This window comes from Sinocyclocheilus grahami, unplaced genomic scaffold, assembly GCF_001515645.1.
Source record: "Sinocyclocheilus grahami isolate Dianchi unplaced genomic scaffold, SAMN03320097.WGS_v1.1 scaffold317.1, whole genome shotgun sequence".
In the NCBI taxonomy this organism is placed as follows: Eukaryota; Metazoa; Chordata; class Actinopteri; order Cypriniformes; family Cyprinidae; genus Sinocyclocheilus; species Sinocyclocheilus grahami.
This window is the reverse complement of record NW_015505496.1, coordinates 1,261,973-1,287,502: the sequence shown is the minus strand read 5'-3', so window position 1 is coordinate 1,287,502 and position 25,530 is coordinate 1,261,973. Positions and strand designations below refer to the sequence as shown.

The 25,530-nt window shown below is 37.3% G+C and overlaps 1 protein-coding gene across 1 annotated transcript in view; it reads left to right on the top strand.

The window, feature by feature from the left end:
• The window catches only part of LOC107602013 (uncharacterized protein C4orf22 homolog), a 62,714-nt gene that overhangs the window by 16,304 nt on the left and 20,880 nt on the right, over nt 1-25,530 (top strand). The window contains exon 3 of the mRNA XM_016294392.1: nt 10,577-10,667. Within this exon, the coding sequence (XP_016149878.1) occupies nt 10,577-10,667 (91 nt within the window). The remainder of the gene's footprint in view (nt 1-10,576; nt 10,668-25,530) is intronic.

Below are 25,530 nucleotides of genomic sequence, written 5' to 3'. Positions count from 1 at the left end.
CTGCCGTACCAGGCACAGGGTGTGCCCTGCCCGTTCAGGTTGCGAGCTCATTCAACTAGAGTGTTGCATCCTCCTGGGCGCTGGCTCGTGGCGCCTCGCTGGCAGATATCTGTAGAGCTGCGGGCTGGGCGACCCCTAACACGTCCGCTACATTCTATAGCCTTCGTGTGGAGCCGGTATCCTCCTGTGTTCTCACCTCAAACAGGTTGAAGCACTGAGATGCCCCGGCTTCGAGTCGGCTTGCTAAAACCACTCCAGAGAGTCCATATAGTAGACCCTGTTGAGCTCTTCCTTCCCCTCGGCAGCCAGACGTGGCGGAGCGTCCGGCGCCAGGCCTTCACTCGTTGAATCCTCGAGAACCGGTAGAAGGCTGGGTTCCATATGTAAGACCTAAGTGGATCTCATATGTGTTAAGTCCACGATATAGCCTCGATCCCGTGTTTCCCCGGCAGACTTCTGCCATTCCAAGAAGGTTACAATCACCTCCAATCTTCCATATGCACCTAAGGAATGTTCATATGTGTATTTGCTTCCGAAACCTCTTTCGGGAAGGCTGGAGCTTCCGTAACGTCCCTGTTCCAAGTAGAACGGGTACGTTTTCCCAGTGTTATCCAGTCTTACTCATTGGGTAGTGCCATAGCAGCAGTAGCTGGTCCTCTTGTGCAAGCCCTGGCCTACGCCAAAAAGTAGGGGCGCAGGTGGCTTCCACAGGACACTGGAAGGGGCAGTACCTGTGGCCCTTTGTTAGGGATCCCAATTCGTCAGTCATCCGACGTGATGTAGAGAGTGACCGACTGAAAGGGAACATGGGTTACCATACGTAACCGTCCCGTCGCCACAGCTCCTGTACCACTGCTGAGCGGCCGGGTCACCGGCTCGGCTCCTCAGCGAAAACCTGAATTTGCGCTGCATCTGCTGCCTACTTATACTCACGCTGTGATCAGCGGCAGCTGGATGCAATAATCGCATGCCAATGTGCATTGGCTCATTTAGTTTACACTCGAAGTAGATTGGTCTCTCTAAGCGAGATCCCAATTCGTCGGTCATCCGACGTGACATCTCCGTTCCATCCTTCAGGGAACGAGGGTTACCATACGTAACCGAGACGTTGTTCTTAAAAGCTAAAGAATTCCAAATGAACTATTTTCTTTTGACAGGAGAGGGTTGACAATTAAACTATGCAACAACAGACAAAAGGAAGACAGCTCAATTCCACTGGTCAGAACATTTTGTTATATACAATCTTTTATGTTTTCTTAGTCTGTCTGTGGTTAATAGCCACTTTAGCTTGCTGTATGATTAGAAGGTCTTGCAGACTGATTGGGTTAGAACCACAAACCTAACATGTGCAAAGCAGATTAATCTAATAGACCACAGTGCTTGTGATGGAGGAATCCTGCTGAATGTTAGAGTGAGATGAAACAAGTCATATCATGCGGCACGGACATATTTAAGGGTCATTTAAATACCTTTTCCTACATTTTGTACATCAAAGTTGCATGCAAAGGGTATATTTTTCTAACATAATGGTAATTTTTGGCATTTAATGGTTTAATAAGAAAATTGGCTTTACTTAAGTAAACCAGTCAAAAGATTAGTCCATAAAATTCATATGAGTTAATAAGTAATCAAATTAATCAGTATATTGTTGATATATTTTGATTTATTGTAGACTGTGGTTTGACAGCACAGGTTAAAATGTAACATTTTGACAGAACCCCAATCGTATTAAAAATATCCTGAGTATAATTTAATGATGCTGCATGTTTCATTTACAGGCCTTCCTCTACCACAAACGTCAGTGGTTAACAATGAGAGGCCTCTGTAAAATAAAGAGTCTAGTATGTGTAACTGATACATTTGACTCAATATAATCAGAGGTGACACAGAATTTCTTTAAAAAGAGGAGTTAAGTAAATTGTCATGCTGGGTGGAATTTCCCTTGACGTTTAACAGCCCAAAATAATATTTTCCATAAGATTATTTTTCTCCAAGTGCCCTCAGGAAAAATATTTCACAAACTGTACCTGCTGATTTTTAGAAATCACTGTACTATTGAAAGCTGCCATCTGCCAGGCCAGTATGAATAGAATGTTTCTTTTTACTTCTTATTTGAGAAAGATTTTAAGCAACTAAAAGACTGAATTCTCAACACAACATCTGTTATTCTTAGAGATATCTTAATCATCGTCAGGGATCCTTTTGAGGGTAATTCGTCCAATTGCTGAGTTTGTAAAGCGTGAGGTTTTTCGAATGACATTCCATCAATAATGATCACAATTATTTGACAACACTTGAGCCATTTGATTATAATTAGAAATGGGTACAGATCGAATTTATTTGGCATGGGATGGCCGGAAGTTAGAGCTCACGGCAGTGTTCGGTATTGAATTTCTTTTATTATATTCCAGGCGTTAAAGCCTGCCTCTCCTTTCAGCTGCACAAACAGATAGTTAAACTGAGCTCGAGAGCAGCTAGAAGATAAATCATTATTCATAGTGTTGGTCAGTGCATAGCTGAGAGAGCGCCACTGGGAACACTTTGTGTCCTGTGGTTGATAAAAAAGCTTCTTATTTTTCTGGCCGGCCATAGTCCCAGAGGTCTTTAACAGTGTTTGAGCATGGTAAGCACATTCTTTTTTTATAGATAGGACATTGAAATTAAGGAAATTGATGCAGTAGCTGAAGGGCAGGCAAATATCTTGCTGCCATATTCAACAATTTAGTTGCTAATTTCTTATATTTGACTCGCATTGTTGTTGAGCAGTGGAATATTAGCTTTCAGCCATGTTTCTGTTTTATAGAAAGGGGAAAAGATTGATGTTTTTTCCAATCTGCTTGAGTTAGGAACACTTGTTATTAGGAACTTGGGCCCACTCATGCCAGTGGTCATCTGTCCAAAGCAAGCAGCTCCCTCCCTCTGAATATTATTTACATTGTGCTTTCATGCAAGAGCGAGAGAGAAACAGAGAAAGATATGGCCAAGAATGAACTGCACTTCAGTGGCCATAGTTGAATCATCTCTCCAAGACACAAAGTTAAGTCTTGCTGTTGTTCATTTTAATATTCTTGCAGATATTTTTTGCAACATTGTAACACACAGTCTCTACTGCCCCATGTTTTTTTCAAGGTTAAACATTTTTTATGAAGAATTATATACAAATCACAATGTTTTGCACTCTCTGCTGTCACTTTTCAGGTAGTGTTTGTAGCTGTTATGGTAAATAAAATATTTTTTTTTTTTGTAAAGAAACCATGAGGGAAAAAACTGGACACATTTGAATATATTTTAAACATAACTACTACTAATTTTACTTTTTTTTTTTTTTGTAGTGCAGCCGGTACAAATTTAATTGTAAAAAGTAACTGATTATTATAAATACACTTAGCTTACTTTCCTCTTTTTCCTCAAGTTATTGGGTATATTTTCTAAATTATGGGAGGAAAAAAATGCGAAGAAACATTTTTTTTCCTCAATTATAGATATTTGGGTCATTAAAGCACATTAATTCAGAACTGGAACCAAGACAAACACTGCAACATGTAAGAAGATGAATGATAAACACCATCCAAATTATTCAAAAACACCCAAGTTTCACGTCTTGCTGCACCTGATCACTAGCTACAGCAATTGCTGTGTGAAGGCAGAGGCCATATTAATTCTCTCAAATGAGGCCTAATATAGAGTCATGTCAGATTGAAGGGGAATGTTCCATTTGGCATCGTTTGTGGGGGTAGTTCTCACTCTCCAAGCGTGACTTTTGCTGTTTCCCTTGCTACTAGATTGGGGTAACCCCTTTTACTTGCCTCCTCAACACCTGTGTTTACATTGGGGCCTCGGCCCCCATGACCCAGCAGCGGTCCCTCGCTCACACCGAAGATGAAGTGGGCTCCCAGCTCTCAAATATATGCTGCTCCTGCACTTTCACCACTATGCAATTCCTTTCAGAGTTCCATTGTGGGCATCAGCAATAGAGAGGTATAGGTTACATTCCTCCTTCTTATTGGAGTTTATTTGAACACAGAGGGGGTGAAAACAAAGAGAACCTGCACCATATTATTGCAATGTGAGCTTAGGAAAAGGCTTCTTTATGCTTCTCTTTGTCTTTAGGTTTGACAAGCGCTATGCTGCTAAAACATAAATCATCTCTGCAAGTTGCATATTGCTGGAGAAGGAAAGTCAGCACAGTTGTTTTAATGAATGAATCATTGGCTTTCAGTTCAGTTAATTAATTTATTTTCATTACACTTAAGCGCAGCTCATTTTCATCTTGTTCCCTCAGTTATGTTACTAGAATTGATATTTGGCCATTTTTAGATTATTGCCAGTAACGGTAACCATGCTGACTAACAGAACATTATGATAAAGTCTTCATTTGATTCCACAAATTCCATTTCAGTCTTTTACCCTATTCCCAGTCTCATAGGTGGAATAGTGATGTGCCCTGTTGTTTTCCTTACATCTGTCAGGTTTGATGGAGAAAAAAGTCTACCATGAAGATTAAGCATGGTTGGACTAATCACCATATATGCACTTTGTGTGTGTGTGTGTGTGTGTGTGTGTGTGTGTGTGTGTGAGTGTGTGTGTGTGTGTGTACCTCTTGAAACATTACTCATAAGAACTTGTCCAAACATTTTTGTAAAGCCTACAGTGTCAAGAATATAACATCTTCAACGTCAAGGCAGAGAAATATTTTTATGAAACAAAATATTCATTGAGGAACTGCCTGTATGTAGTCCGATCATTCACATTGGAGCCATGATTCAGCTTTTATTTCTAGGACTTAAATCCCGTCAAAATACAGTATCTGTCCTGAACATTTACGTGCTGAGAGCATTTAGAAAGTAAAAAGTTGAATTGTATGAACGAAGTGAAACTTATACATCTCTACACTACGTGTGAAAACAACATGTCAAAACTGGTTTCGAGACTCAAAACATCTGGAATACCATACATTTGAGCTAAGGACTTTTGACAGGGCTAATAAATTTCATGATGGGGTTTGGATATCAGTATTAAACTGTAACATACACTTTTGGAGTCAGCTTACGCTAGGAAACTTTCAATTTGCAGTTATGAACTAAATCTCTCTATTCAGCTAATTTGTGATTTAAAACCCATGAAGGCTTACAGATTCTCTTGTCATTTAATTATTTTTGGACTATTTCACAGTGCTGAGTTCTTATATGTGCTTTTCTTCTCCTTAACTCGCCTTGTTATTGACACAGTTACACTTGAGGGCTATATATCAAGAATAAAGGCCATCTGTACTCCATTTTGGCAAAGAATCTCTTTTATTATCCTTCACTGTGATTAATTACTTCTGTGGGTGCATGGCTAGTCCAAATGATTCCCCTCTTTTGTGGTCACGAATTCAAGTTCACCAACTCACATGCATTCATTAACACACGCAACCTTATGAATGCTTTACAGTCAAGAAAGCACCAAAATACTCATTGATTTAAGTGTAAACAACTGATTAAGATATACATAACTTTTTTTGACGCTTCAGAAATGTACAGAAGAGCAAACGTACCACAATGAATTGACTTTCTCACTCCTGTGTGCAAACACACACTGACACACATTGTGCCCTCTGTCTTTAAATTGATGCCGACCAGCTGAGTGTCATGCCTTATGTCCGAAACACCCTTAAATTGAATGTAAATAACCAAACCCTCTGTGTGCATCAACACCATATTTCAAGGGCACTTAGGCTTGTTCTCTAAGGGCTATTCATCATAGTCCAATAAAAATGGGGGCTTGGTTTCTTTGAGACTGCATGTCTAGGCTGCTAAAGCCAAAAAAAAACATTCTCCCCCAAAACCTAAATTCTGGCAGTGTATCTATGCTCAATATAAAGACACATGTTATCTTGTATTTTGACTATGCAGTAATACTTCATGTTATTTTTTTTTAACTTTGCACATAAATCTGTCCTGACAACCTTGTGCAGATTGATTTGGAACACACAATTAGACACTGAGACACAAGCTCCACCTCTGTCCTTACAACCCATGCCACTGCCAGAAATTTGTGAATATTAAAAGTATGCTCATTTTGAATCCAAATATTACACAGCTGTGAGTATCTTTTCATCATTAGTACTAAACTAATGGAAAACTAGTGATTCTACAGTGAATTCTAGCGTAGTTTGCTTGCATTAGGAAATAAAGACTTGCTGCTTAGTAGTCCATCAACTGCAGTGATACAATTGTCAGTGTTATTATTATTATTATTATTATTATTTATATTTTAATTTTGCATTTGGTTTAGTAATTTTAGTACTTTAACCTAAACTTATTTATTTGAGTTTATTTGACCTTTTTTAAGTTTAAGTTAAGCCATCTAATATTTATATTTTATTTGTTGTAAGATTTATTTCAGTTACTATAATTTTTTTTAATAGTTTTAGTTAAGAAAAACACTGTTTACAGTAAGGCTGAATTGATTAGCATTAACATCTTGAAATGTTAAAGAGTAGAAATTAAAATAAATCTAAATGAATACATGTAAAAGTCTTAGTACTTCATGCATAAACTAATGTGTTGGAAAGCGTTCACACTTTATCTTTATGTATGTGTGTGAAGACATGAAGTAATAATAGAATAAGATAGACTTTAGATGATAGACGTCCTTTTAGGCCTATATTTGTTGCTGTAAAATTTAACAGTCCATTTTACAGTTGTCCGCTAAACGATGCAAGACTAATCTAAAATACTTGTGCTAGGACATTAGTCTACAGTGAACAATGAGATCAGTGTGGCTTGAGTTACACCCTAAAGTGTTCCAAATTTCTTCCCATTACTTCTTACATAATAAGAACACACACAGTTCCTCTCATATCGCTGTCTATCACTGACATAGCATTCTGTTTGCATTATTATTATACTTGCTCATGGTACTGCTATTCCAACCATTGTCTTCCTAATTCAACACAGCCATGATTGTTGATGCACAGTGACATGTTAGCATATACTTGCTAGGTAACGTCATCCATGTGTGTTGAGGAATGGCTGCGTGAAAACTTGGAAGACCCTGTGGATTGCATTTTTTAAATAGATAGCCAATGAAGTTATTCCTGAGATGTACTCAAACAGGCTGGTCATATTTTTTAACACCTCTGCTTGTTGATACCAGACATTGTTTTGACAAGGACTTACTTGGGTGGTCATGTAGCATTTTGGTGGTATGACGTATTCAGGCTGCATTTCATGTTACACCTTGAGGAGGAATCAATGTACAAATTGTGTGAATTTGTGTAAAGAATGACCAGTTAAAACACAAACATTAACGGAAATAGCTAAACCTTTTTTTATTATTGTTTTAGCATATAAAAGTAGATTGTAGATATATCGCATGGTACTTGGCACGGGCCCCAGATAAACTTTGACAGCATTATGGCCCCTGTGCTGCATTCACAGAGGAAGTGTAACAAAGGCCTCTCATGCTAGTATTACAGTGCCTGGCATCCGGCTGCACGTTTATAAACTACAGGCAGCCGAGTAGTTGACCAAAATAAATGTCATGTGTGTGTTCCATTTACTTAGACCTTTCCCCCCCAGTTTCTTTTCATCATCCAGAATAAACAGAGCAGGGCCCCAAGTGCATCATGGTCTGTTAAATCCTTTCTGAGCAGCAAGCCTGTTTGTAAAAGCCCCCCACCTGCCACCCTGTAACTTGAGTATGGCAACAGAGCGTGCCAAAAGGGAGGAGTGGTGCGGGGTCTCATTAGGAATATTATGTCTATTATAACTTTATAACTAATGAATATTATAACTTTTTGATTTCGTAGTAGTTTTCTTAGTGACTGATAACAAATAGGCTTTCACCAAAGTGGTTTGTGACTAAGGCCATGTTTACTCTAGTGCGTTTTAAAAAAATTTTTTAAATGAAAAGCTGTTTAATGCCACTCAGCGGGTGTTGCATGCATCAGTCCAAAATAAGTTAAATAAAAAGCGCCCATCCATAAAAAAAGTGTCTCACACGGCTCCGGGGGGTGAACAAAGGCCTCCTGTAGTGAATCGATGCATTTTTGTAAGAAAAATATCCATATTCAAAACTTAATAATCACTTTAATGTATACACCAACAGTTGTACACGGAAGCAGCTCCGGGCGGATGACGTATGAGGTCAGCTTTGCGCATGCACCGCTCAGAAGTGACGAGCGCGGAACTACTAATTAACTACTATTAACTACTAAGAGTGTTCTTCGAAGTGTACTTGCAGTGAAAGTCAGCTGAAAGTATATAAAGTAACTAGTAAACTAACAGTAAGAAAGTTCACTTGTAGAATAGTTGCAAAACTAAAGAAAAACTAAGATCTACTCAGAATTTACTACTGTTACACTTTAACTTACTGTTACTAAAAAGTGGTCCAATTTAGTCCCAATTAGTATTGAAATAGTACACACTTAGATATAAGTATTACATTGATATTCATACTTAGTATATAAAGTGCATTTGAGCATTTCTTAACTTACTGAATTTTAAGTATACTTCATTTAGGGTAAGTCCATGAGTAATTTTTTTATTAGACCAAAATGGCGATTGTTTAAAGTGACTTGGTTTTTAATAAGTAGATGGTATGTGTTCACATCAAGATGATCAAAATATGTGATGTGGTTACTTCACTTCGAGAACTTTGTGAAGTTTTACAAGCGAATCAATTAGCGTACTAGCTTAGCATACAACTAGCCAATTAGCCTGACGCTTAGCCTATAGTCAAGTCAAGTCAAGTCTCCTTTATTTGTATAGCACTTGTATACCTATGATGAAAATTACAGGCCTCTCTCATCTTTTTAAGTGGGAGAACTTGCACAATTGGTGGCTGACTAAATACTTTTTTGCCCCACTGTATTACTGATTGTGTCAAAGCAGCTTTATAGTGTTAAACAGGAAATAGTTTGTCAATGATGCAAGAAGACAATAACAAAGAGCCATATTTCCAGTCAGTTCATTGACCATATCTTTGGTCTTTTTTATGTTTACGTGCAAGAAGGCATTATTGTGTTATAACTATTCAACTGTTATGGAAGTGTTCCCGGTTCCGGTTGACCTAACAATCCTTTAACGAATTTGAATTATAGAAATGTACCTATACCTTATGCAAAGGCTCAATTATATATATATATTTTTAATGTTTTTATTTTATCAGGCATTGCAAATGGTTACTCCTTTGGTGAACTCAATGCACAGTTGAGAGTTCAATTCATAGAGCTATCGATGCCACATAACGAGGAATAAAACTGTTCACAAACTTGTTCTCATGTGTATGTTGACACATTGTTTGAAGGTGCAGAAAAATTAGATTTCAGAGTTTTGTTTTGGTTTTTTTTGTAAAAGCTAAATGAACTTTTTTTAAGGTCATGTTTTGTACTGGTTGGACCTTGACAGCCATAGTCAACATCCACTTTTGTTGAATGGATAAGAGGTGTCTGAACATTGTGCTTGATACATCTCTTTGTGTTCCACAGATTAAAAAAAAAAGAATAATAATAATAAAAAATCAGGAGGGTGAAGTAATTTATTTTTGGGTGAACTGTTCCTTTAAGATTTTACTTTTTTAATAAATTTTTTTTGTAGGGAGCAGACCACGTTTGATAGGTTAAATGAGGCAGTATGTTAAAAACAATTTCTGTGATATGAGGAGAGGGTAATCTCTGCTGCCCTTTTCACCTGTTTTTGCTCTCTGCGAAACTGAGAGGAAAAAAAGAGGTTCTCAAATACTTGTTTACTGGCAGAAAGACGATTCTACAGCTATACTGCAGACATTATGAATGTTGAGCAAATTTGGGGTGAATGACGAGGCGCTATTGCTGGTACTGCACTGTGAAACGTCTGAGAGATGAATGCCAATGAGTGTTATGTCAGGTGTACAGGCTGGAGTTTGCCAAATCTTTGCTTTCATGGAAATGGGCCAAATACCACAGAGAGAAAAAAACCTTCCTGAAATGACAGAGATAATAATTCAAGAGAGGATTTATTCAATAGCAATTCCCACTATGATTAATTACCAGCAGTCTTAGGGTGGAAGCAGTAGGATTTATTTTATGAAGATATCATTTTGTCGGAAATCACTCCATGAGATTATTTACATTTTTCAGGCAGCATATTTCATACTTTTAATGAAACCAGATATTCTGGATAGTTTTATAATCCGTATCATTGTTACAATGACTGTAGGCGTTTGGTGTATTTTACAGTTCAGTTGTAATTTAAATCAGAGGAGTATTTGTTTCTCTCAGATATTTTGGATGCATTTTTATTAATATTTCTTGAAGACAAATATTGTTGTGATATATCTTTTAAAAGGTGATTTGACTCTGTGAGGTAAAGATAAAAAATAAATACATCCAAATTCATAAGTACTTTCATATCGTAATACTTTGATCCATACAGTGGATTTCTGAAAGAGTTTTATTTAAACACCTTGTTTTTTGGGTCTATGAAAATGCATCAATATCAAAAAGTAAGCATCAATGTTTGTCCGTGAGAACAAATTAAACCGAGAACATTTAGGCATGAAAGAGATTTTTAAGAGACATTTCAAACTGTTTAAATGTTGTCTTTTCCAGGAAGCTGGCAAGTACAGGAAAGGAACTCAAAGATAACTTCCTGAGAGCCCTGGCGGAGCGGGAGGAGGCTAACCGCAGTGGGAAAATGACTGTGAGTACATTATTGCAGCACTCCATTTGCTACGTAATGGGATTCCCCCAGAATATTTCTGCAATTCCATTAGGACGGGAACACAATCCACACTGTGTCAGATTCAGGAGGGTAACGTCTAGGTTACTTGTGTAACCCTCGTTCCCTGAAGGAGGGAACGGAGACGTTACGTCAGTGACTGACGAATTGGGATCTCGGCCGAGAGCCCAATCACCTTCGAGTGTTAACTAAACAAGCCAATGACACCCAAGCACGAGAGGCAGTGATCATGACCGTCAGATGGAGGCAGGAAACGACCACATCCAGAAACGCACGAGCGGGAAGCCATCTTTAAAAAGACGCCCGTCGCTCGTGGAGCTCTTATAGAATTTGCTCTTTTAGAAATGGAAAAAAACACTCTTTTAGTGAGAACGCTGAAGCGCCCAGGGAGGTCGCAGCGAGACCGCAGAATGAGAGCTGCAGCCCGCTGAGGTTTCAGCAGCCTGGATGGCAACCCCCGCTGATACGCCGTCACACCAACGCCAGCTGTTTCTCTCGAACACTCGCGGAGATTCGTCCTGTAGAAGGCTCGGCTCCGAAGCGAAAAGCTGATGTGCGTTTGCACGCGCTCTCCTTTTATACCCGCGCTGCGGGGCGGGGTGCGCGTGGCGAAGCACGCACGCCAACTGTCATTGGCTTGTTTAGTTAACACTCGAAGGTGATTGGGCTCTCGGGCGAGATCCCAATTCGTCAGTCACTGACGTAACGTTGAACGTGACTGACTGAATGGGAACCCCCCTTCTCTTGCACACCTTGCTATATTGCCACCTCGGCTGTCTTTCTCAGAGAAGACGTGCACACTAGTAGCCACTGGTTGGCCCCCCCACATTTTAGGGCTGTCAAAAAATTTTTTTAATTTCTAATATTCGTCGAATTTAAAATAAAAATCCACATTCGAATGCAAAAATGTTGCATTCGAATTTTAGTTGTGCATCAGGTAGCCTTATCAGTGGTGCACGAAATGCAACGACGATGTAAGTGTCATTGTATTTTAATGCTTTTGTTAGCCTATCCAGTTGAACCCACTAGATGCTTTGTTGCTACGTTGTTCATTCACAATATTGCTGAAAAAGAAAACAATCAATGCGGGGAAGATGTTGTTTACGTAAAAACCAAAACCAAGCCGTTCACACAGAACGCATATTTAGCGCATTTTCTAGAGGGACATCTATCAGCGTTGCACTCGTGTCTCGCATAAGAGAGCGGCATGTTTAGAAAGCTCTTTTTGATTGGTTTTCGGTCCTTTGTATTAAACTATACATACATGCATGATGCTGTTTTGTTTCTAATTGTTTAAGTAACTTTATTAATTATATATGGTTTATAAACATTATTTTAAACATTATGCACTTTTTTCAAAGACAGTCATGTTATTTTATTATGCTTTGAATAAACGTGCATAATATTTTGCTCGATGCGCCCTCTTGTGGTCTCAGGAGAGAAGCCATAAGCTTTTTTTCCCCCTAACCGAAATTATGCCTTTTAAATTAGAATATAATTAGAATATTGATAATATTTAAGTAAAAAATTTGAATTTAAGTATATTCGAAAAATTTGAGTATAGTCTGGGAATAGGCAGAGGGAATGGTTTTTATTTACTCTATGGCAGGCATATTCAAATGGCGGACCGCAGTCCGGGTCCGGACCTCGGCTTGGTTCTAACCGGACCATGAGACATAATGGCAATGGCAGCACCATTTTACCATTTCTAAATAAAATATAAAAGCAGCGCTTCACAAACAACAGAGTGGTTCACACCACAAACGCTCATGGTCGTTTATTGTAATGATCTGGTAAATCCTCTATATATATATATATATAAAATATTTTTTTATCTAGAGTAAAACACACTTCAAGCCTTTCCTGTGTGCGTTGTTTCTCTATAAAGACACTGAAGCGCCATTAAGAGCTGCAGATGACGCGGTTATTTTAAAAACAGAAGCAGCAAAATAGATTGATACTTTTGCAAAAACACTGCAGAAAACAACAATGCTGCAAATATATAGTTATTTTTACCTATCGTACTCTGACTGTTCAAACCAGGTTTGGAACAAGACTTTTTTTTTCATCTACATTTAGCATTATTAATCAGTATGTTAAGAGCATTTTAAAAATAAACATAATTGTTCAAATTGGGAAAATTATTTGTACATTGCAAGGAAAGACAACATAAACATTGAAATTACTAGTTGACTGTTTTCTGCTCGTGATGAGAGCGTTTTGATTACAGCAGAGGTGGGGGCAAGTCACACATTTTCAAGTCTCAAGCAAGTCTCAAGTCCCTACCATCAAGTCTCAAGCAAGTCTCAAGTCACAGTACAAACAAATCAAGCAAGTTCATGAACAAGCAAGAATGGACCACTGAATCACTCAACCGGTTCGTTCAAATCCCTGGATTCGTTCAGTATTGCTTAGAGACGCGCGTAACTGTGGGCTGAACGGAACTGGCAGCCGCGCTGAAAATATTACTAAATATCGTATGTTATAAATATAAAAACTCATACTAGGGCCATTTTGACAACATATCTTGGATTTTGGGTGCAAGAGAAACATCACTAATCGATAAAACACTGTAGTTTCCGTGGTACAATTCCATATATTGATTTACACAGAGGGATGCTTAACACTAAAGCACTGTTGAGAGGCAAACGCCAGTGAATTTAAAGTTTGACATCGTTAATTAATTACAAACATGAGATTAACCATTTATAATCACTTTCATTTAATGGCAGATTTAAGCTGAATTTTAAGACCAATGCTGTTTTCAACTAACGAACAAGCTTACATACCTTTCCTTTCTGAAGTGCTGACGTCCTGGCTTTGTAAATGCATAGAGCAAATACAGTTTCGAAGTGTTTATCCAAACATCTCGGGAGATTCTCTTGCTCCCTGTATTTGGCGCGCTGTGTTCCTGACTGTGCTCGTGCAGTGTCATGAACTGCGCAGACTCGGATCACTTCTGCCACTGGTTCAGTGGCTTGCGTTTTGTTTACCAAATTATGTCGCAATGATTTATAATAATAATAATTAGAGTTGTTATAAAGTCAAGTCCTGCCGAGTCATGAAGGTCAAATCAAGTCAAGTCTCAAGTCACTGGATCTCAAGTCCAAGTCAAGTCAAGTCATTTTCTTTATTTAGTCAAGCAAGTCACAAGTCCTTAAATTTGCGACTCGAGTCAGACTCGAGTCAAGTCATGTGACTCGTGTCCCCCACCTCTGCCATACAGTTTCTTTTCTATCACATGGCCTTCTGCCTTACATATGTATCTAAACGTAAAAAATAATAATAGCTTGATAAAACATCTGATCTTATCTTTTAATTTTCATTCATATCTAATTGTGCTCAACTGAAAAATTCTCAGAAGCCACTGGCTATTTTGACTGTTTTTTTTATTTTTTTTACAAAGCATTACTGGTACCCATATATATATAGGAAATATAGAGACCGGACCTCTTGGAACTTTAATTGAATACCCCTGGTCTATGGGAACAAACAATGAGTAGGTATAAATCTTTCCCTGTTTGTTCAAGTGGTAACTTGACTAACTATTACAAGACTACAGTAAATGACAGCAATTCACTTTATCCAATAGCATTTCCCACTGACTAATTATTTTTATTTATTTTTCATTTTTTGTTGTGAACATTCATTTGAGTACAACAGTCATGTAGCATATTTCAAGTTACATACAATGCTCAATGCAACCATGTAGTATGTATATTGTACAATTATGTACAATTACCTAGTATGTTTTAACTATAAATTATACTCAACCTTCATTAAATTGTTTCAAAGTATAACCTGTTTTCCTTTTTACAAAGAAAAGTAACGTTAAAATAAAATGTATATAAAAAAAGAACATGTGTCCTAATTCAATTCCATCCAGAATAACCTCAAATGACCTTCATTATGTATATAGATATTAAATGGAGTACATGCATATTTGCAAACATGTACATATTCACACACAAGCATATATTATATTACATGTATCTATCTATATATTGATCATCTTTTATTTATTTATAACAACAAAATCAGACCTTCTTTCTGATACATATTCAACCCATTTCCTCCATTTTCCCAGAAAGGCATCCTTCTTTAAATGAACCAAAAAAGTGAAATTTTCCATTGTATAAATCTCTATGGTCACATCTATCCAATTATCTAAAGTTGGTCTCTCTTGTTTTAACCATTTACGTGTAATTGCTTTCTTACTGGCTGCCAAAAGCACACCCATCAGGTATTTATTATCTGCTGTTACTATATCTGGACATGTGCAGCCAAAATACAACAATTTGCTTTCTAGAGGTATGTCTCTTCTAAAAATATATTTAAGTGCCTCCTGTATTTCTCTCCAGTGTTCTTGAATATGTAGGCATTCCTAAAATATATGATAATGGTTTGCTTCATTACATCCACAGTTTCGCCAACATTTTGAAGAAATATTACTGTATTTGGCCATTTGAACTGGCGTTTTAAAATATCTAATAACGTTTTTCCAACAATATTCCTTCCAATTTAATGAACTAGTTGATTTCCATTTAAATTTCCATATATTAGACCACTCTTCATCAGTAAAGATTATTCCACATTCTGTCCTCCATTTCTCTTTGATATAGGTTGTAGAGTGTGTTTTCATATTTTCCAAACTCTTGTATATCTGGGAAACTATCTTATATCTAATACCTGATGTGTGTGCCTTCTTAAGTAGGTCTATCAATGGATTCAAATTATCTTTGAGTTTTCCTTTTATATTTTTATCATAATAATTTCGAACCTGGAGGTATCTGTAGAAATCCTGATTTTCTAGAAAAAACAGTTCCTTTAGCAGTTGAAAATTTAAAATGTCACCTTTCTCAATGATGGAGCAAAAAGAAGTAATTCCCTTATTTGCCCACAATTTAAATCTGTTATCCAACCTGTTTGGGGTGCAGTCTGAATCATAAGCAAACCATTTCAAAACTGTACTGTGTTCCAACAAATTAAATTCCTTTACCACTGTTGCCCAAACATTTAAGTTTTGTCCATGGGTTTTCTATGTTTTCTATATATTGTCGTAACTTGCCATCTGTTAATATGGCTTGTATAGGAATATTCTTTGAAATACAACTTTCCATATCCTTACACGGAGCATGATAACCAGTTTACCACTGTCCTGATTTGTGCTGCTGTATAATAATCTTTTAGTGAAGGAAAAGCCTGCCCTCCTTTATCCTTTGGCAACTGCAAGGTTTTAAAACGTACTCTGGGCTTTTTCCCACCACTGACTAATTTTATTATTATTTGTTATTTTTTTAAGTTTGTCCTTATGCATGGTCATCTCTCATGATTTTATATATATTTACACCACTTGCCAGCATGTGTGTACCTGCTGTGTTTGTAGAGATTCTTATAATGATCCACAGTGTGTGTAATCACAAAACATTCATTTATCTTGGGCTACTTTCATTACTAACGTTTGAAATCTAGCAAATTGAAATTTAAACATCTGGAGTTGCTGGTGAACATTTTAGCACCTTTCAAGCACCTTTGGACCTAACAGCATTTCAGGTTGTACTCAATAAAGATGTATGATGATCTGTTATTTCAGATTTTCCACAATATCAGGAAACCCTTGTCAGTGAACTTTCTAGCATATAGAAATTCTACTCTGCATTTGTCATACTAAAGAACAACATGACAAACTTGCAGTCTGTGAACACAGTCTAGATGCTTTAGGATGTATTGATTTAAATGTTTTGGTAGCTCTGATTTATGGCTCTTGTTTAATCGTTTTTAAACATTTTGATTGGTCAATCATTACATTTGTACATTTGTTTAATAGCTGCAAATAGGACAAATCCTAATCCAAACCCCTAAAACCAGTTTACTGAGGTAGTTTTATTGTTACAGGTCGAAATTGACTTTGTTTCCAATTAATGTGTATTGTTGAGGTTTTTCTCCCTCATCCAGGCAGCTATATTGCTAACATATAATTAAACAATAAGTTGTTGTTATTGTTGTTTTTTGACTGAAATCCACATTTTGTTCTTACAAAATCTGAAATGAAATCATCCTGTTGTATTGACGAGGCCAGGAAGGACTTAAAATGCAAACTAACAGTCCATGTACTGTAAGTCATGCCCATAATTCAGTTAAATGATAATTGTGCATGGCCTATGTGTTGTAACAGTTTGATTTGGAGCCTTATCACAATATCCAAGAAAAACATCTGATCATGGCCTTGTGTTCTGAAATCCTTAATAGATGAGCCTTCTGTCCAAAATAACCTTGTTTCATTTAATAAATCTGGGATGAAAAGATTTCAAGACAGGAAAAGAAAAGACAGGAGAATTTGTTTATTATAACTGCTTCATGGGTCAAATGGTGGAAGCGTTACAGAATTCTAATAAATCTGTGTCAGTGCAACTTAAGACCAGAGAAATAAATGAAAGTGGAATGTAAACTCTAGTCATATTTGTTCTGGCCAGCCGGGAGACTAAATGTTTTTTCAGCACTCACCTTATCACAACCAGATAGAAAACAAGTGTTTTACCTGACCCTCTTGTACTAACCCCCGTGGGATGTGTGAGTTTACAATCAAATAAGGAGCACACAGCAAGCCGAGCCAGCGTCTACTGACGGACTTTCCCACTAATTGTTGACTTTGTAAAAATGCTATTTTAAAGCCCCAGTTCAGAGTCATAACCCAGTATAATCGAGGCTGATATAAAGTGTACAAGTTGTTCCTTTAGTGGAGAAAAAACATCTTTCTGAAAAATTATTGCATTCATAAATACGAGTGAAAAGAATGTAAAAATTTAATGTATTGTGGCTTATCACAAGCAATATCATGCTGACAGATCCTCAATTACAGTAAAGGACCAATTAAATCAAACTAGAAAGAGCACATTGGAAGGGGGTGAAAGGGGAACACAATGATAGAAATTTGATAGATGAATATTTGTTTATTTAGTTAGTGATTCCACTACAGTTGCAGAGATCATCTTCCTGGAGATCATTTCAAATGAGTTTCCACTACACATTAGTAAGGTTTCGATAATGTTAAGAAATGCTTGCATGCCAGTGTGCAAATGGTGTTTTTGGGGATAATAGTTTTTTTGGAGGAAACCATTATATTATAAGGACTGCACGTTCTGTTTAACTTGCATGTGCCATGCCAGTTGTTCAATTAATGTTCCAACTTTTAAAAAATTTGCTGATGTGGCATTTCACTGAAAAAAAAGGTACAATTGTGTTTTAGCTTAATCATGGGCTCAGATTTGGTCAAAAAACGGGGGGAAAGCAAATGCTACTCTCATTTAAGTTCTTATCAGCACCATCCAGGCAGGGCGTTCTTGAGTCCTGTGGTTTATGTTATCTCTTCAATCAGCTGAGCTCATAAAGGACTCTGCTCAGCATACATTGTACTTTTCCTCCTCATTGGTGTTGCGAAAGTTGCCCTGCTGCCAAAAGTCACATGCAAACAAAAGGTGCACCTGGACAGCTTTGGCATTATTTACTCTGGGTAAGAAGTTACGTTTTTTTTTTATCAAATCCAGGTCACACCTGCACTGGATTGCCTGAGGGGCTCCATTGTTGGGTGGTACACATTTGAAACTGAAGGTGCTCTAACCCCTAACCCCACCCCACCCTCCTGCTATTTGTTTTTGCTCTTACACCAATCTTATACAATGATGTCAGCATTCGTTCCCTCTTCAATTTCACAGCCAGTGGAGTTGATTTTGTACTATTCATTCTCTATAGTTTGAATTTCATGATGGAATTAAGTCATCCAAGTGCATCGTGGGTGGTTCTGAGAATAGTATCTGCAACCTTGGTCATATTGTTGCCATTGTGTGAACATGTTTTTGAGGTGATATGTGAATAAACAGCCACATAATAAATTAATGGGTGGGTGGTTTGTAGTATTCTCCCTCATGCATTTATTTATGCTCAGGAAATGTTGCACATGCTAGTCAAACCACAGTTGCCAAGTAAGTTAAAAAGCTGAAATTCTTGATTCGTTGAGGTTTGTGATCAATCAGGAGTACCGGTATGAAAAACAAACAAGCAAGCCCTGTCCAGATTTAAAAAGTAACGCAAAAGTAACGTAATGCATTACTTTCCATAAAAAGTAACTAAGTAACGTAATTAGTTACTTTTTTATGGAGTAACGCAATATTGTAATGCATTACTTTTAAAAGTAACTTTCCCTAACACTGCCGGTATGTATGAAAATATTGTTATAGATTTCATGAGAATGACAACATATTCACATTTCACTCTAATGTGTCTGTATGTAATGAGGGGAGAAAAAAACCTTGGTGCCCCAAAATTTGTACATATAAAAATTCTTATTTTTATATGTAGTTGTAGTTAGTTGACACATCCTGTGGTGTGACATACTATATTCTATTTCAGATTATTGAAATATGTAATTTTATAACCACTTTTGAGAGATTACATAAAGTATTTGTATTTCCATAGATTTGTCATTCTACAGTACAGGACCAATTAACTAGAAAGGGCACATTGGAATAAAATAAATGAATCTTTAACTCTGCAAACTAAACAAGCAAAAGTGATTATTTGTGACTCTGGACCACAAAACCAGTCATAAGGGTCAATTTTTTGAAATTGAGATTTATACATCATCTGAAAGCTGAATAAAAGCTTTCCATTGATGTATGGCTTGTTAGGATAGGACAATATTTGGCCGAGATACAACTATTTGAAAATCTGGAATCTGAGGGTTCAAAAAAATCTAAATATTGAGAAAACCACCTTTAAAGCTGTCTGAAAGTCCTTAGCAATGCATATTACTAATGATAATACATTTTTGATATATTTACGGTAGGAAATTTACAAAATGTCTTCATGGAACATGAGCTTTACTTAATATCCTAATGATTTTTGGCATAAAAGAAAAATCGATAATTTTGACCCATACAATGTTTTTTGGCTATTGCTAAAAACATACCTGTGCGACTTAAGACTGATTTTGTGGTCCAGGGTCACATATCTTCAGCGCGCCTTATCTGAGTTGATTTTCACCTGCTAATGAGCTTCTAATTACCCTTGAACAGATTTTTTTGTCTTAAGCAAACATTGCCCAGGTGAGGTAGGAGAATGATTTCTGAATTTAGAAGGCCTGTTCATAAAATCGACATTATCCTACTGATTATTATAAAAAATCTGAGTGAAAAACATCTTAGCGTTTTTATATACAAAGCAAGTTCTTGTCCTTTGTCCACAATCTCAGCCAGTTCTGTATTGATAAGTTGTGTTCATGTATAGAAGATACTGTGGTCAGTCATGCAGTTCAAAGATCACATTAAGAAGCATAGAAATGAGTGAATTTCCCAGCCATATACCATTACAGTGAGTGTGTGTGTCCCGGTCAGTCGGCCCTTTGTCCTTGTCATGGCCAGTAAAATAACAATAGCATGTTGGTTTCAAAGCACTTGACCAAAGGTGGAGGTCCCTTAGAAAACAGTCATGCAGCGCTATCATGTGACCTCCCCTTGAAAGCCCCACAAAGACTTTCAAAGGGTTGAGGGTTGGGGTATCTGACCCCCCTAAGTTTGGACTCATTCATAGAAAAGACAAAGAAGTCTCTTTGTAAAATGAATTTAGATATGCTTAGTATTTTGTTAAGGGTCTTCCATGTTTGTTGACACAAAATATTTTTACACACCATTATACACAAATAATGCATAAAATGGCATGTGAATAGCTAATGTGATTAATAACTGGATGTGTGTTTAATACACAGAGAAGAGATCGAGTTTGGGTATGTTAGCCAAGAGACAAATGGCATGATGTTTTTCCTGCTAACATGGTTGCAAGAACCCATCCTCAGCGGTTTCCTGTAGCCTGCCTCTTTAATGAAAAGCTGCAAGGGCTTGACCATCTTCTCAAATATGTGCTGGAAGATTTTTAGAGGAGATGAAACGGGATACACTTAATCTAATTTCTCAAGTCTCTAGGTTTTGTTCATCTGCTTGGTGCATTCTCAAGACTCAAAGCTGTAGACTCACACCATTATAATAAATGCCATCTGGATTCATTTATTAAAGATGTACATCGCTGATATGCGCTTTGCATTGTATCTGACAATGTAGAAGAGTTTTTGGTAAACACATGTAGGGTCTTGGCTTAGTTAACAGTGCATGTTTCTGTACAGATTCAGTGAAAGTTCACTCAAAAATAACAGTTGTGCCATCGTTTATTCACCCTCATATTGTTCCAAACCTGACTTCATTTCTACGATAATTTATAAAATGTTCCCAAAACAACGTTGGACCCCATTGACTTCATTTTATTGAGACATTTTTCAAAATATCTTCTTTTGTGTTCCACAGAATAAAGAAAATCATACAGGTTTGGAACGACATGAGGGTGAGTAAACCATAATTTTTGGGTGAACTAGTCCTTTAACACAATTTCTCTGGTTCTGCTTCACTGGTTTAAATTAATTGCAGTATCTTGCTGTTTTACTGTGATATCTAACATATAACAGCTTGATCTGATCCTTGCGCCATAAATCAGAAAACTCCTTAAGTGGTTAGAAGCATTATAGGAGACTCATGCCATAATCAAAACTTATTTCCATCATTTCCAACGCATTCCTTTTCATGTTCTCTCTTTGCACCTGTTTATCAGCCGCAGCGATGGAATTCTGTCTAGTCCACTTTCCGACATCGTGATGTTGTTATTCCTGATACTCCTATCCACAGACATCATTTTTCAGCATGACACATGACATGTGCTCTCTTACTTGTAAGGAACCATTTAACCTCTTTGCGCTGAAGGGTTCTTGGCTCTTCTTTCTGAGGAATGTACACCTGCTCCATCAAGGCCTTCTTTTTCCTTTCCGGAGCTTTATAACCTATGCTGTAGAGTGCTCACGTTAAGAATGAGCTCAACATAAGCTGGACATTGTTTCAGCAGCTGAAGACGTCTGAGCAATAAACACGTAATAGATTATGTGTGGAATTACTTGGGTGAGAATACTTGGCCTGTAGCAATCAATTATTTAATATTGAGTACTTTGAGAGTTCAAGCACATCCGAGTGACTGCAGACGTGTGGCCGGCGTTTTGCATGGACCTCTGTTGTTGGTAATGGCTGCCCAACTAACTGGGAAATGCAATTAAACTCGAGAAGGCTCACAAGCTCACAAAGCACATTCTTTGGAATCCTCTTTGTTTTATCAATACATAGTGGCCTGCTTGAATGTGTATTATTCCACCTGAGCAAATACTGCACACCATTTCACCCACAAAGCCCTCTCGTTTTCTCTCTCACTCTCTCTCTCTCTCTCTCTCTCTCTCCTTCTTTAACCATATGCTAATGTGATTAAATCTTTGCCGTTTTTGACAAGCTCGAGGAATGCCATCCTTGCAGAACTTTTTCCTTAAGAGGTATTAGGAACAGTGTGTGACAACCTCCCAATGAATTATTGGCATAGTACATGTGCGCACCAATGAATTTGGTTTATTGTAACACTTGCTGTTTCAAAACACTTAACGTGCCAAATTCTTCCCATATTTTCATTTTGTTGTACTATATAATAGCAGGTGCACAGATGGATTGCCATCTTGGCTTGAAAAAGACTGCCAGAAAACCGAAAGGTATTAAATTCACACATTTAATCTAATACTTTCTGTGGAAGATGGAATTTGGATACATTAAAATGCATCAGCCAGATCATCACATACAGGTGCATCTCAATAAATTAAAATGTCGTGGAAAAGTTCATTTATTTCAGTAATTCAACTCAAATTGTGAAACTCGTGTATTAAATATATTCAATGCACACAGAGTGAAGTAGTTTAAGTCTTTGGTTCTTTTAATTGTGATGATTTTGGCTCACATTTAACAAAAACCCACCAATTCACTATCTCAACAAATTAGAATACTTCATAAGACCAATAAAAAAATTTTTTTAGTGAATTGTTGGCCTTCTGGAAAGTATGTTCATTTACTGTACATGTACTCAATACTTGGTAGGGGCTCCTTTTGCTTTAATTACTGCCTCAATTCGGCGTGGCATGGAGGTGATCAGTTTGTGGCACTGCTGAGGTGGTATGGAAGCCCAGGTTTCTTTGACAGTGGCCTTCAGCTCATCTGCATTTTTTGGTCTCTTGTTTCTCATTTTCCTCTTGACAATACAATTCAGGTCTGGTGAGTTTGCTGACCAGTCAAGCACACCAACACCATGGTAATTTAACCAACTTTTGGTGCTTTTGGCAGTGTGGGCAGGTACCAAATCCTGCTGGAAAATGAAATCAGCATCTTCAAAAAGCTGGTCAGCAGAAGGAAGCATAAAGTGCTCAAAAATGTCTTGGTAAATGGGTGCAGTGACGTTGGTTTTCAAAAAGCACAATGGACCAACACCGGCAGATGACATTGCATCCCAAATCATCACAGACTGTGGAAATATTTATTTAATACACGAGCTTCACAATTTAAGTTGAATTACTGAAATAAATGAACTTTTCCACGACATTCTAATTTATTGAGATGCACCTGTATATAGAAAAGCTATAATGTAGCCATGAAGTAATCACAATATAAAATGCTTATATATTCTGTTTTATTTTGTAACTACGGTTGGCTACAGTTTTAATATTTCCTAATCTATAATGCCTGCAGTAACAAGTAATGCAAACTGGAGACCATGTGTAATGTTTTGTAACTGTGCATAGATGATGTTGTGGGGAATTGTGTTTTGTCTGAGCCACAATGGTGATTAGAACTGATATAGTAGCCAAAAGAATGACAAAACAGGGTGAGTGAATTATAAAAGAATTACATTTTTTAAGTGAACTATTCCTTTAATTACATTTTCTTATTGTTATTTTTTCTTCCAGTAATATTTTTGAGGCTCATCAGTCATTCACAAAACCTATGGTGTTATATAAGTCTCTCTTCGCTCCTATATCCCCTAGAGTGAAAATGTCATCATTGCCCTCTTGAATTTCACCTATCAACTTCCTACTTCCAGCCGCCATCTGGCAATGTTGATATCACCATGCATTCCATGTCTTTGCTCCCTGACAAACCTAAATCTGTTCATCTTCTTCAGACAGGGGAAGGCCTGTAATCTTTTGCAGGAGACTGACAGGCGTGCTAAAATAAACATATTCTGACTGCCGTCACTCTGAGGTGCTCATTCAGCAGGGATGACTCTGCTGTGAGCATAAGATACTAGATTCCCATTTGTTTCCTCTTACACTCAGTCAGAATACTTTTTGTACTTTGCAACTGTTAAGGTTTTACTTTATTCAGCATTACGTATTGAAATCAATAAGAAAAACACCAGGATCAAAAGTTATATTAGACCGATTTGATTAAATAGGTACAGATTTATAACTAAAGTAGGATCAACATACTTACAGTATTTTACTGCTCAGTATTTTGTCCAGTAGTGTTGAATATTTTGTTTTGCCACTGAAGTATTTGACATTAGTTCAGAAAGTGCAGAGAAAACACTGAACCCTCTTCCTCATAATGCATCAGAAAAACTGCTTTTGGGTCTGACGGGTAATCTGGAGGGAGCTTCTTACTAAATTCTCAGGCCAATGCAAACAGTGTAATGTTTGTACACCTATTTCCACTGGGAGTATGAAAAAAGGACTGCAGGACTTTAATCAGAATCTTAAAACAGCCGGGCCTTTGATAAGAGCCCTCGCTGAACATTTATCTTACTTCTATATAAAGGGTGTAATGACTTATGTCATCCACTTTGATCCTGCCTTGGAAACATGATGCTGGAGTGCTGCTGCAGATAACAGTGATCAGCTTGTGTTCTGTGAGTTAAAATGTCATGTCATGTCAATTTTTAATTTTAATTTTAATTTTTCATGGATACAGCATGCCATTCATTTTACAACTTGTCATAATCGTCTTGACCCCCCTGGCCAAAGAGGTACAGGGATACGGTAGAGTCCTACAAAGTGGTGGGGCAATAATATTTGTCTTGGAGAAGCTTCTAGCGATGAGGCCAACAACAGCAATAGTTCTCTTGACAGGTGTCATGGATGAGAGTTCTTAGAATAACAGTTGCTAAGTTTTGCACGAGCGTAGGAAGAGGGAAACTTGAGAGTTTACCATGCAAAACAGCTCAAATCCTGCTTACTTGGACATAAATTTTAATTTAAGTGTAATGTGAGGATAATTTAACATGTGTCTCAAGTATTTCAAGCTGAAAAGCCTTTTTACTCACTATTAGCTAAATTAAACATTGCACATCAGAGGTATAAGTGATTTTGCTTCTGTAATTTGTACAGCAATTATTAAAACTAATTCTATATTCTGATTATATTATATTAGATTAGATTATTAAAAGGTGTTTATGAAGACAGGGAAAGTCCATTTGCATTTTGTTAGACAGGACATGATTAGCCGTGACTTCCCGTTTAGCACATGATCAGCTCAAGAAAGATTGTAACATTTACATTGGAGCAGTGCATGATTCTTGGGAAGGAAAGTCGCACAAGAGGGCTACGGAGCATGTTTTCTTTGCCTTGTCATATACAGCTGCTACTTATTCAGATTGACTCCACTACAGCATCAGGGCTTAACCTAAAAAAAAGATTGCAAAGGGCAATTCATGTTAATGGGTTGTAAAATATAGCTTTCAGATTACAGTCTTTCCAGGGTTACATTTTTTCAGTCCTCAAAGGTTGCAGGTGTGATTTGTTTAACTTTTTTTTCTGTGATGCATCACATTTTGGGAATCTGTTTTGGTCTTCTCAAACAGTGTGTTGTAGAAAAGATTGTGTGTGTGTGTGTGTGTGTGTGTGTGTGTGTGTGTGTGTGTGTGTGTGTGT